General features: G+C 36.0%; 1 protein-coding gene across 1 annotated transcript in view; it reads right to left on the reverse strand.

The window, feature by feature from the left end:
* Window positions 1-10,906: 10,906 nt before the first annotated feature.
* CDC27 (cell division cycle 27) overlaps window positions 10,907-13,797 on the reverse strand; it is a 63,569-nt gene continuing 60,678 nt past the window's right edge. Inside the window, exon 17 of the mRNA XM_044673081.1 lies at window positions 10,907-11,246. Within this exon, the coding sequence (XP_044529016.1) occupies window positions 11,164-11,246 (83 nt within the window). The 3' untranslated portion in view covers window positions 10,907-11,163. The remainder of the gene's footprint in view (window positions 11,247-13,797) is intronic.

The following is a 13,797-nucleotide window of genomic DNA, read 5'->3' on the forward strand; positions in this document are numbered from 1 at the left end:
ACTACTTCATCTTTGGCACATGTTTTATTTTTTGGGAGAAGTTTGAGAGGTTATGGAGATCAGAGAAAATGTCAAATCTTAAATGCTCAAGTGTCCTGGAAGTTTAGATTATTTCTTATAAGCAACAGAGTATGAGGTTTTGATTTTTTATCCAACTTGTCATTCTTTTATTTCATCATTCTGATTAATCCATTCACATATAAAGTTATGAGTTAAGTTTATGTTCATTCCCTTTTTTCACCCATTTCTCTAATTTTGCTTTTCACTTTTTCTTCTTCAATCTAGTTATCTAATTCACCTCCCCTCTTTCAGTCAAGTAATTAAAATCCCCTTGCTTTCCTTGCCTTTAATTTCCTTTGTTTACTAATTTTTAAAAATACTTTTTTTTTTCTAAAAGTGACATTTCCCACATACTCTTTGTCAATCCTCTTCCCTTTCTGGCTATTCTAAACTGTCACCCATTGATTTCTGGTCTTTATATTTTATTCTGTCTTAAGTCTTTAGCTTCTAAAGTACCTATTTTGAGTTCCATTTTCTAAACAATTTCTATGGTATTGCCTATTCTTGCCCCTCCTCTTTTTTCAGTTTTGCCTCATGCTTTGAAACAATTCCTGCAGAGGGGAGTGAAGATAGTATTGCTCCATTGTAGAAATTTTGTGTTGTTGATCATATGGTCCATTTTTTAACCCTGTCCTATTCATCATTTTCTTTCCCATTTACCATTAAATCTTCCCCCTCTAGATCTATGCTCTCTCACATTTTTGAGTGCTGATAGCCTCCAGTAACTCTATTCCATTTCTGAGGGAGGATGCTGTCCATGGAGGCAAAATATTCTCAGAAGTACTCTCTTGATCACCAAATCTCTTTTAGATGATTATTGCAAAGTTCCCATATCTTATTAAAGACTATTTTTTGTCCCCATAATAGCTGTGAATGACGGGTTTCTTTTTTTCCTCCATTCTGGGAGGAAGATATGTCTGATTCTCCCATGAGGGGGTTCTTTGTTAAGACTCTCCCATCATTGAAATTGAGATTTCTCCTCTTTACTTCCCATTTCAATCCCTTCTTTTGCCTTCTCACCCATTCTCCTACAGTTCCTCTTCTTCCTGAGAATTATAGGAATTATTTTCCCTTCATTATTTACCACTGACTTCATTAGTGTATATATTAAACATTAGTTTCTTCCTTCTCTCCTTTTATGAGCCCTCTAAAATAAAGCTTAATCCAACAAAGCAATTTCCATCTATATTTAGGATTTTCACTTTTTAAGTTCTGTTTTCAACTTTATATCCTTGTATACTTTTAGAAAGAAATCTCTTAATGGCTCTCATTATTTATTTTTTAAACATATATTTTTATAGGTTTTTACCTTTTTTTCCCTAGAACAATTGTTATTTATGCATTTCTTAGTAGCTATATTTATGTTTCTGTTGTTAACAGTGTTTGCAAATAAAATAATTGCTCACTTTAAAAAAAAAAAGGAATGATTCAAATGCTTCTTTTACTGGGTGTCATCTTTTTCATTGGTGATCACATGGATTGCATCCAGATCTTATGCTCTTTAAAGCACATTATCCCATTCCTTTCTGTGGGTTCTGATGAGTCTTGTTATTCAAATGTCCTTTCCTTTATATTTGAAGACTTTTCTTCCAGTTGCTTGCAAATTTTTTTTGTCATTGGAATTGTTAATTTAACTATTACGTATCTTGAAATTTGTAGCATGTTTTTCTCACTGGAGTTCATCTCTGGATTCTTTCAAATAAAACTATGATTTCTGCATTCAACAGTTATGGGCAGTTTTTTTTGCATTATAATATTCAGGTTGTTCTGAATTGTGATCTTCTAAGAGACCTATGTTTTTACATATCTTGTTGAGATTACTATCTTGCTTTTATAGAAATCATGTGTTCTTTTGACATTGCTTTTTGTTTCTCTTCTTTCATATTGTCTTTCACTTTTGTGCATTTATATTCCCAATTAGTCTTTCTCACTTTAGATGTGCTAATGTGCATTAAAATTTCTCTATTCTATCAATTATTTCTGTGTAAGCCATACATTTTTCTTTCTTAATTCCTATTTTTGAACAATTTAGGAACATCTTGCTATAGTTTTGTGCTCATAGGTATCCATGGCCTTGTCATCTGTTGGTTCGATTTCTTTTGTCTTGAAATATTTATTCAGAGATGTACTTGTTTAGATATCTTGATAGCCATTTTCCTTTCTGTATTAATATTTTCCCTCTTGATCTATCAGTTTGTGCCAAGTGTTTTTACTGAGTTTTTTTCTTCCTGAGATGTTTGGTAATTTCAGTCACCCCCACGTCCTTTTAATGGTCACTTTCTGACTCTTTCCCCTTTGATGGAAGATTCTGGATTGGACCCCAGCCTCCTCTCTATCTAGCTGGGTGCCAGTCCCCTTACCTTCAGGTTTAGTACAATCGAGTGCCCTGCGTAGCACTGTACTTTCTACCACAGGCAAAGCAACCTCTTGCTTTACCATACCTCAACTTCCTCCACAAGAGGGCAGGTGGTTGAATTCTGCTGCTTGTTGCCATGGAATGGCGGAGGCAAGGGCAAAGGCAGCTGGCAGTGACTGCAATAGCAGGAAAGAAATTACAGAGTGGATCTCAGAGCAAAAGCCTGTGGATCATGTTGTGATGCTCTGCCAGAGCACGAGGGCTGCTCTCAGAGAGGAGGTGCTGAGTGAGCTCGAGGGATTATTTTTTTATGCTATTAGTTCAGCAGTGTTACCTCCTTAGACTTCTTGGAGTCCTAACTTGTAGAGATAGCTGCATTTACTTAATCTCTTCTGTATAATTCTTGGAGAACATGTTTTATCTTGTTATTTTGTTGATTATGACACCCAGAAGAGACTGTCCTCTTTCATTTCAATACCTTGTTATTGGTTCTACCAGATGACAACACTAGGCTCTTCTTTCTCCCCTTTCCCACAAGGTCCCACCCCCATTTTCTTCCATAAAGGAATATAATAATTTTCAAGTAGCTCTTAAATCTCTCATCCTGAGGCAAGTTTCTTCCCCGTGGGCAACTGCTAGCCTTGGGGCAAGGCTAAGGGGTCACCATGGCCTAATTAGAGGTATAGCCAAGTTTCTGGGTGGCTAACCCACTAGTGGTTGGGAGTGCTGGTGGAATGGTGGGATGTGTGATGTTGATAATAAACCTATCAATTTACTAAAAGCTGGGAAAATGATAGTCAAAGCTCTCTTGGGACTGAGGCATCATATGTAGCTAGGGATGACCAGGTCTTGGTAGGGCTTAGTAAAGCAGGGCCATCTAGTTATTTACTAAGTAGATATATTTTCAACACTTTGATGTTCTTATATCCTGTGCATGGATTATATATTCTACTCTTTCCCCTCAGTTTACAACTACCAACTTTGATGTTTATCATAGCAAACATCATAAAAGGTATTCTCAAATTAAGTTTTTTAAGATTAATTCAGTAGAACAAGGAATAGCGGAGAAATTTCAGGGCACCAAGGGGAGCATAGAAGGAAGCTATCCTGCAGGAAGGGCAAGATGGGGACAGGCAGGAGGTGATCAAGGAAGCTGTCACTTTGAGAAGAAAGCATGTAATTTGGTAGCATCCTATTTTAACTAATTATTATGCAGTATTAAGTTCAGTTGTTTTTAGCTGCTAAAGGTATAAAAAAGTGCTTATCAGTGTCTTGTATATTTCATTTAATATTTAGGTCAAAGCCTTGGTCACCCTAGTTAAAACTGTGTTCCTTAAAGGAAGAGAAAATATTCCAAAGAAAACAGGTTACTTTCATCCACAGTCATAACTGCCTCTCTCATCAAATCTTTTCTCAGAGCTTTTTCAAAAAGAATAAAAGGTATCAGACCTTCTTTCCTACCTTCCTTGTGATCAAACAATTAAAAAGAAAACCACAACTAAATGGAAAGAAGCTGAATACAGGTATCCTTTCTATATCATCAGGGATTACAGAGGATTATAGGGGCAGCACCCCCTGTGCTCTGGAAAATATAAGTAAAATTTATTGGCCCTCCATACCCAAAAAGAAGTTTGAATTTCTCTATTTCTTCTGGGAGGTGTTTACAGTACCTTACTGTAAAATTTGGGTTAAGTATTTGGTCATAGGCTCTATAGTTTCTAAACTTTTTCTGTGACATCTGCTGGCCTTTATGTGTTATCTACAGCTTTGGCAAAACTCCCAACAAATTACTATTTAATTTCTTTGGCTGGCCCGTGATATATCAAAACCTTGATGGGGGAAAAGTTGCAATGTAGAAGGGATACCTGTAGTTTAGTTAATTATACTTTATAGTTGGCACTAAGAAAAGGAGGGCAGAATAGTCAAATGCTTTCTACCAGAGAACACCAGTACTCCTGGGTATCTTCACATATCGTAATGGCTTTCCTTTGTAACTCTGATATCTGGGCCCCTGGAAAGTGATAGGTAGTAGTTTTAGCATGTCTTACTCTCATCGCATCCTAGAATTTTCTCCAACTATGCTTATAATTATCTTAGCAGTTATGGCATAATAAAAATACCTCTGTGTGCAGCTCCTATTTATTCCATCCAGTTGAAGGAAGAACAACCAGATAGTCATCAAGTCTGGGATGTTTATCTTCTATGTTCCTGGCTTCCCTTTTCTTTGTCTTTTTCAGTAGCGTTCATGATCTCTTTATTTCCTTTACCCAATCAAAACAGGAAAAGATTTTTTATAAATTATCAGTCAGAGTTTGGTATATGGCTCAGTCTCCCTCTCTACCTCAAACCTTACACTTGAAAACTTAATTGTTGATAACCTCTCAAATGCTCCTATTTCTCACTTCATCAACTCTCTTAGATTTCATGACTCCCTTCCTTCTCAGTGAGTTCAGTGCTCAGCTAATGGTCTCCCTTTCCACTTCAATTCCTGCTTTCATACTAGGGGAACTTCTGTGTACATATTGATGTTTTCTCCAACACCCTAACTTTCCAGGTCTTCAATCTGTTTAGTTCCCATAGCCACTCTTCTGTACCACAGGAGGTCATATCCTTGATCTTGCCATCCACCACAAGTGTTTCACTTTTATGATAAAAAATTCTGAAGAGTACAACTAAAGGTAGAAATAGAATAATGATCTATGCTACAAATTTCTTGACAAAGAGGTGATGGATTTTAAGTTACAGAATGACACATACATTTTTGGACATAATGTGAAGCTTTGTTTTGCTTGTTTTCTACAATATTTTCTTTCTTTTAAATTGGGGTTTGGGTGGGAAAGAAAATACTTATTAAATACTTGACTCTATCATCTCTTAATAGGTTAAAGTGGTTCTTAACGGGGGGGGGGGGGGGAGGAGTCTGTTAACTTTTTTTTTTAAACCCATACCTTCTGTCTTAGAATCAATACTGCATATTGGTTCTAAGGTAGAAGAGCAGTAAGGGCTAGGCAATGGGGGTTAAGTGACTTGCCCAGGGTCACACAGCTAGTTAGTGTCTGAGGCCAAATTTGAACCTAGGACCTCCTGTCTCTAGGCCTGGCTCTCAATCCACTGAGCCACCCAGCTGCCCCCTCTATAAACTTATTTTAAAAAATATTTTGATAACTATATATATATTGGATTTGGGGGTAATCCTAGGTATTTTATGCATTTAAAAACATTCTGAGAACACAGGCTTTCCTAGACTACCAAAGGGGTTCACAACACACAAAAAAATAAGAATCTCTACTTTAAGCTATTGCCCTGCATCTTTCTTCCATTCACAGCTTAGACCTTTTTGTACTCATTGCCTATTCCTCATGCTTCACTGCTATCCTCTTACAATATGGCTTTTATTGTCACTAATTGAAATCACTGTCACTAAGTGAGTGATTTCAAGAGGTACACCCAATAACATTTGTCTTCATTGATTTTTGCATAGCATTCCACACACCTAATCACCTCCTAATCCCCAATATTCTCAGGACACTACTTGCTATTCTTGTCTGATAGAATCTTCCCATTTTCTTTTGCTTGAGCATCATCTAATTCCTGACTATGAACAGATGTATCCTTGAGCTCTTGACTATATTTTGTGATGTCATCAGCTCCCTTGAATTCAATGATCATTTCTATGTAGATTAATCTTATGTCTAGTACATATCCAACCCTTATCTTTTTTGTGAGCTCCAGTCTTCTGACAACTACCTGCTGGATGGCCCTACCTATATATTTCAAAAACAGCTCAAACTTAATATGTCCAAAACATAATAAAGTGTTAGTTCAATTTCTCTTCATAATTATCCTATTCCTATAAAGCAGTGGTGTCAAACTCAAATAGTAAAAAAGGGTGCCACTAAATCATATATGGGAATTTCTTTGAGTCGCATATAAACTTAGAAAATCACATATTAACATTATCTACATTTTAACATATTTTTATTTTGTTAAAATTCCAAATAACATTTCAATTTGGTTCAGGCGGTACTTGGGAGTGTTGTGGGCTTCATGTTTGACATCTGCTATAGAGGATAATACTATCCTTTCTAGTCAAACATTTTTGCTGTGATACTTTACCTCTCATGCTCATATCCAATTAGTTGCCAAATTTTGTTGATTCTTCTACCATATTTTTTGCAACTATCCCCAACTCTCCACTCACACAACCACCACCCAAAACTCTCCTCATCTCTTACCTGGATAACTGTAGGAGCCCATTAATAGATCTCCCTCTTTCCAGTCTTTTCCCCTCTCCAGTTCATCATCTATATAGCTGCCAAAATAACCTTCCTAAACTGCAGTTTTGACCATGTCAATCTCCTGCTCAAAAATCTTCAGTGGTCTCTATTGTTTCTAGGATAAAATAGAAACCCCTCTGGTATTTAAATGCCTTCACAATCTAGCTGCAGCTTACCTTCCTATATTTACTTCATAACTCCACTTCTCCCAATCCTCTATTTCAAACTGGCCCACTTGCTGTTTCCCATAAATGATCTCATCTACTCCTCTATGACTTTGTATCCGTTACCCATGCCTGGGAATGCTCTCCCTCTATCACTCCATTTCTTGGAATCCCCTAGCTCTATTCATGGCTCAGATGAAGTGTTGTCTCCTTTATGAAACCTTTCTTTAGTACCCCAGTTATTAGTGCTCTTCTTCCTATTACTTTCTTGATTGATATTTGCTTAATTAATTTGTATGATGTTTTCTCTCACCAGAATGTAAGCTCCTTGAAGGCAGGCACTATTTTAATTTTTGTTTTTGTAGCCCCAGAATTGAGTAGGTGTTTGCTGAATAGTTTCAAAGTCTTTACTTCTACTAGAATTTTTATTATAGGTTTATGGGTTGAAAGATTTTATTTGCTATCAATGGAATTTTTGGCAATATCAAGGAGCTTGGAGGTTTTGGGTTGAAGTGGGCTGAGCACAGTGTCTCTAAATAGAATTATATTTCCTTTCTCTAATCTCCTTGACCATGTTCTCTGCTGGAAAATAGGTTGGTTCAGTTGCTAACGGACTATGCCTGAAAACTCCTGGTGGCCAAGAAGCCAATGCCCCTCCTGATCAACCTCTTCCAAGATCTGGAATTCCCTCTTTTCCTTTGGGGTCCCTACCTACCAAATCCTTCTCTGGGTCCTCTTTTTCCTTTGCTTCCTTGGGCACAGAATGATTTCCTCAAGCAAATCTAACCTCTCCCTTTGACCCAAGTCTCTAAGATGTATTTACCGTACTTCTCAGGCCATTTTAGATAGTAGTACTTTATGCCATAACCATCCTTTTGTGGAATGTATTATTATGTCATCTGTCTTTATGAAGTTTCTGATCAAAATGTATCCTTTTAAAATGGTTATAATTTAGCCCTGCACAGGTAGAAAAGGTAATCCTAAGAACTAGACTCCCTTAGAACTAAGCCAACTAATGATGGCAAGTGGGTACATTAACACATACTGGGAACAAAAATTATAAGTTATTTTATGTTCAAATCTATTATCAAGGTCTAGCATTTTGTAGGAAATGAAATAGTCCAATTTTACCATTGTTTTTCACTGTGTCTTATTCTAAAATACAGATAGCACAGTGTTTTTTACAGCTTTAACAACTTGATTATAAACTGTTTTTAAAAGTAATTTATTTGGATTTTTCACATCCTTTAATGAATTGCAAATATATTAACAGAAAAGACTTTCCCCCCCCAAAGACTGTACAATTTCTGAAATAAGTCAAGAAAAGCAAAAAGTAAAGACACAAAATTACATTGTTTCAATGCAAATAGTACACATCACACCCACACTTGCACCCCTCCCCTCCCACCCCCCTACCCCATGTTGTCATGTTCTGTATTAAGAAAATGAGTCACCTTATTCCTCAGTGAATACCCATACTATGCTCCGGATCAGAGACCTCCAAACTATTTTCTTCCAAGTGTTTTTAATAGACTAAATACTGGTTATCACTGAGTTTTTTGTTTAAGGTACAACAGCAGCATGGTTCAAAGGTTACTTTTAGCTCTTGGAAAAAATAAAATTTCTTAAGTAATGAAGTATGGAGAAAGCAGGGACCATCTTGCATTATTGAGTACCACCATCCACTTTAGAAGAAGAATTCCTATCCTTCTAAAATTCCAGAGTTAAGAACCCTTTCCAAGGCAATTTTTCAAAACTGAATTCCAATGCAACAACTTGTAACTTCTGAAGAAAAATTAAAAAATATATATATAACAGAAAAAAGGAAACTGTCAAGGCATACTTAGTATTTTAGTTTTAAGAATTTCTTCCAAATGAACTATTGTTGTTTGAAACAACTTTTTGTTCAATAAAAATAAGTTTCTTCTTTGGGTTTTTCTATATAACTCCCTTTTCTACCTATTATTTGAAGGAGGAAGGGAACTGGGGAGAGGGGGAAGAATTAGAAACTGTTGTCAGGTGGGGAAAAGCTCCATAGAATGAAATGACTTTGAAAACTGGCCTAAGGAAGAAAGAAATTAAGGTTGATCCCAACAAAATTGATGAATTCCCTTCTACAGGAGTGGTATGCCCTTGACAATTGCCATTTTCTACTCATCTCCAACGGACTAGCACCAGAAAGATTTCTACCTTTGGTGTAGTGGATGTAAACTTCCAGTACAGAAAGGTATTCAATTGTAGTTCAGAAAATAATATTACTAATTTCACTTCCTCCAAACAGTACAGCATGGGGTTTTGCAACAATACCCCTATTAAAACTTTCTATGAAATGCTAGACGAGACAGCTGGTTTAAGGCTGGGCAAATCGGGGGGAAAAAACCCTAAACTAAATTTAAATGCTACAAAACTACAAGTGGATAACAAAATGCAATACTCTGCTAGAAATCCAAGCAGCAGCCCTTGGGAAATTTCAGTGGTGCTCCTTTCATTTAATCTGGGTCTCCTCATCAATTTTCTCAAGGAGCTCATATGTGGATCAAGTAGAAAAATTTGATGAAATACCTCTCTGGCACCAAATACCTTCATCTAGTATTCTGACTTGCATTAATTGGCAATAGGATTTAGTGCATGTTTAAAAGAGCAGACAAATAGTGAATGACAAGTCTACTCATATTCTAACAATAAATCCATGGATTAAAAAATTTTTGTATTTCCTATAATCCACCTAATTTTCACAGCTTGGTTAGCAAGTACAAGTCAATGGTTGATAAGTTTTTCCTTCATCAAAATGACCCAAAACTGTATCTACTCCTGTCATTAAGAAATTGTCATTTGATATACACTATGACAATGGCACTAAATAAAAAAATGTTAATAACTAAAGGTCCCCTAAAAATTACATACATTAAAATAAAGAAGGAACACGCGTTTAAAGACTACTTAAATAGGTTGTTGTGAAATTTCAATCATTCCCAATTTATTGTGCATAATTGGCTCTTTAAAATCCTGTAATATAAACTTATGGCCATTCCCCAAGGACACCATCAACCTAAATTGCTGTACATTACTTTGACACAGGAGAGAACTTCTGCCACCTTCATATAGCCTGGCTTATTTTTCAACTAAAAATTTCTAGTGGCCTAACTAACATACTCCAACCAACATTTTGGTGACCTATGCCATCGAAAATGAATTAGAAGCAGAGAACCTTAAAAATGGATACTACCACAACCCAAAATTAATTGCACATTCTTGCATCCTGCTTAAACAACACTTATAAAAGTTGAAAGGATACTGTCTTGAACAATATAGATTCAAGTTTATGGTAAAGGTTCTAATTATATTAAGGCTTCCACTGTCATGATCCCTTAAATTCTAGATTGATTTAGTGTTTGTATACTGTTTATTATTGTGAATTTTATTTCCTGTTAGGGGACTTGGTCTGATCTTTTAATAGGCAATTACCCTATATTTGAATGTTGAAGGTGATTCCACAGGGCTTAAGAGAAGAGGTGACAACCAACTTTTTAGTCTGTAATACCAAAACAACAGTGATTGACACTTTGAAGCTAGGTGAATAAATTGAAAACTCTTGGTTAGGTATAAAAACATTTTGTAAAAGCTGCTGTTCTGGGACACTCTCCTCTTACCAAGAGCAAGTTTACACTGTATGGAGGGACATTTTATTCTTACACACAGGTGTCCAGATTATGCCCATTAAATTTGTTTACAGGAGACACTGTAATTTTAAGGTAATTTACATTCCTTGGCATTCAAGTTACTCTGTAATAGGCAATGTCTTTTATTGTTCTATCTGGCACTTGCCAATACCATCCTTGAAGAACCTGGAAATGAAGGTCAGTCACTCCACTTACCAAGAACACAACTAAATTAAGACAAGTTTCTGGAGAAAGACCAAAAAATTCTGGTTCATCAACTATTCCCCTTGGCTAAAGGTTCCCTTAGGGCAAAACACAACTCTTCCTTCCATGATAGCTTTCCAACAAAGGGAGGTTTTTAAAAAATTAGAATTAAAAAAAAAAAAAAAGAAAAGAAAAAAAGTCTTTCCCCCATAAACTGTCGTGTTCATATAGGTGAAAGAGCCAGTCTTGGTAGCAGATGAATATTGCACTGCCATTCATTCATTCTGTGTACAGTCTGGGTCCGATGAAAATGGCACACTCCTGGTATAAGTGATGGACAATGACAATGCTGGCTCAAGGTGTGAAGACTCAGGACATGGAGGGACAAGAAAAAATAACAGCACTAGTCACACATCCAGGTGCAAATGTCTGGCTTCCAGAAGTTAAAATTCATCACTTTCTGCTGCATGGAGTTGTGTGTCATCTGCGTCTGTCATGCTGCTCTCTTGGGATTCGTCTGTTCCCACTTTAAGAACAACAACAACAACAACAACAAAAAAAACAAACACAAAAACATCATGTGGTCAGTAGTAACCTGTCTAACAAATATGTCCTCTGTTATTATGAAAACAAGTCAGATGAGCAGCGTTAAATGGAGACAAAATGAAAGAAGCAAAACCCTAAACACGAATGTATGAATGCCTTTGCCTTCTGTGAATAAAACGCAATTCTGATTCTTTGTTGCACAGAATTATTAGTGTTACTAAAGAACTCAAGGAGAGCATGTCAAAGAGAGCCGACCTTGAAGTTTAAGGTGAAGATGACAAAGGTTAGTGGCTTCAGGGAAGTAAAGAAAAATGTGTAAGAACACTTTTCTATCAGACATGAAATTCAAAGCCCCTTACTTAAATGTCTTATTAAAACAAAAAATAAATAGCAAGAGGATGTGAATCTGGGCTGAGTCTTCTTTTCTAATGTTTCTGGTCAAGTAACCACCTTAATGCAAATTCTCTCTGGGAGAGGTATCTGAGGTTTCTGGGGTTACCTGTTGAAAACAGTTTTGCCATAGAAAAAGGAAAACTATTAAGAATGGTATATAGTACATTTATAGTAAACATTGATATATAGTTTTAAAAACATATCTGGCATACTATCAACCAAATTTCTTTATACAATGGCATTTTCATATGACTGTAGTAAAATAATAATAATGATGGCAACTTACATTTACATAAGCTTTAAATTTTATAAAATATTTTACGTATTTTATCTCAGTGCTTCATAACCAATCTGTGAGATAAGCAGTAATATTATACTAATTTTAGAGATGGGGAAATATATTCAGAGAGAGATTAAGTGGTTTGCCCAATGTCACATCACTAGTAAGCACAGATTTTCTGACCCCCTCCCCCATTCAGTCCTTTTCCTATTTTAGCTGAGTGAGCCTAAATACAAAAAACTGAATACATAAAAGATATATAAAATTATTCTTGCCTTCAAAGAGCTTATGATCTAATTGGGAAAACAGCATACATATCTAAAAAAGATAAAAATCAATACAGTGTGCCAAAGGAGTGGTGTAGAAAACAAATTCTATAGGAATAAACTTCAATAGGAACAATTTCTATATTAGTTTCTTAGGCTTAGCTATTGATATTCTAAAATTCCAACTGAAAATGATTTTTTAAATGCTATTTTGTGTCTAGTATCACTGATAGCTACTCTAATGGTTAAAAACAAAACAAAGCAGTCCTGGCCCAAACTAAGGAGCCAGAATGTCTCCTTAACACACACACACACACACACACACACACACACACACACTCACTCACTCACTCTCTCTCTCTCTCTCTCTCTGTCTGTCTCTGAACCCCCCACCTCCCTTCATTAAATTGGAGAATAAAAGCTATATTTTTCATTCACTCAACAAGTATTAACTGCATACCAATTGCAGGAAAGGTGCTGTGTTCTGATTTATGTTGTCTCTTCCGAAAGAAAAGAAGCTTTTTAAGGAGAGAGGCTAATTCTGCTTTTTTTGGGGGGAGATCACTATTTCTTAGCATCATGCCTGGCACATAGGAAACACTAGTAAATGCATGTTTATTGACCGATACAAGGAAATTTATATCATAGTGCATGCACTGTTCACACAGACCATAGAGCAATATTCTTTGAGGAGTACATCCTGTTGACTGCCATGAACTAAGAGTCTATTTCCAGAGAAGTACTTTCACAAAATCACTAACGGAATGTCTACATTTAAAAGCATAAACACATGAAGTCATTTAAATTGTGTATCATGTGATTCTAGCATTCAAATTATATAATTCAAACAGATCTAGATCCTTTCTCTCTCATTTCCAAGCTGTCCTAAATATAGGGGCATTTTGGTTGATAAAATGAGAACTAGAACATTAGCAGAAATCAGTAAGAAAGGTCATTTCCTGGGCTCCTTGGATTGTGGAATTGGCCCATTTCATTCTATATCTGATTAGTTATTGTCAAGTCTCATATACCATTCTAGCTACCAGCCATTAATCCTAATGCAGAGATACTCATATCCCCAGAGATTTGGAAACTTTCTAGTAACAACATTGTAGGGTAACAATTTTATTTAGAAGTCTTGTCATTGTTTACCAAAATTGAGTAAAGACACACTAATTCATCTAATAAGTTGAATTTTACTGCCTCAATGACTTATAAATATGAAGATACTGATTACTTGGCTGTTATGAGCTATTTATCAATATCTATCAATCTACACAGTGGTACTTCAAAGCAGCATGTAATATCCACCATTATTTGGTGGTATCAAAAAATTGGGTGGTAATTAATAGGTGATTCTAGGATCTTTGAAAGAAGCAACCAATTTTGGGGCATTGTTAAATTAAATTAAATTAAATTATTGAGGCAGAGAGATGGCACAGTGGATAGATCGTCAGGTCTGGAATCTGGAGGACTTGGGTTCAAATCAGGCCTCAGACACTTCCTAGCTGTGTGACCCTGGGCAAGTCATTTAACCCTGTTTGCCTAGACCTTGCCTTGAAGCTGTTACTAGGGCAGAAAGTAAGGGTTTA

This window comes from Gracilinanus agilis, chromosome 4 (assembly GCF_016433145.1).
Source record: "Gracilinanus agilis isolate LMUSP501 chromosome 4, AgileGrace, whole genome shotgun sequence".
In the NCBI taxonomy this organism is placed as follows: domain Eukaryota; kingdom Metazoa; phylum Chordata; class Mammalia; order Didelphimorphia; family Didelphidae; genus Gracilinanus; species Gracilinanus agilis.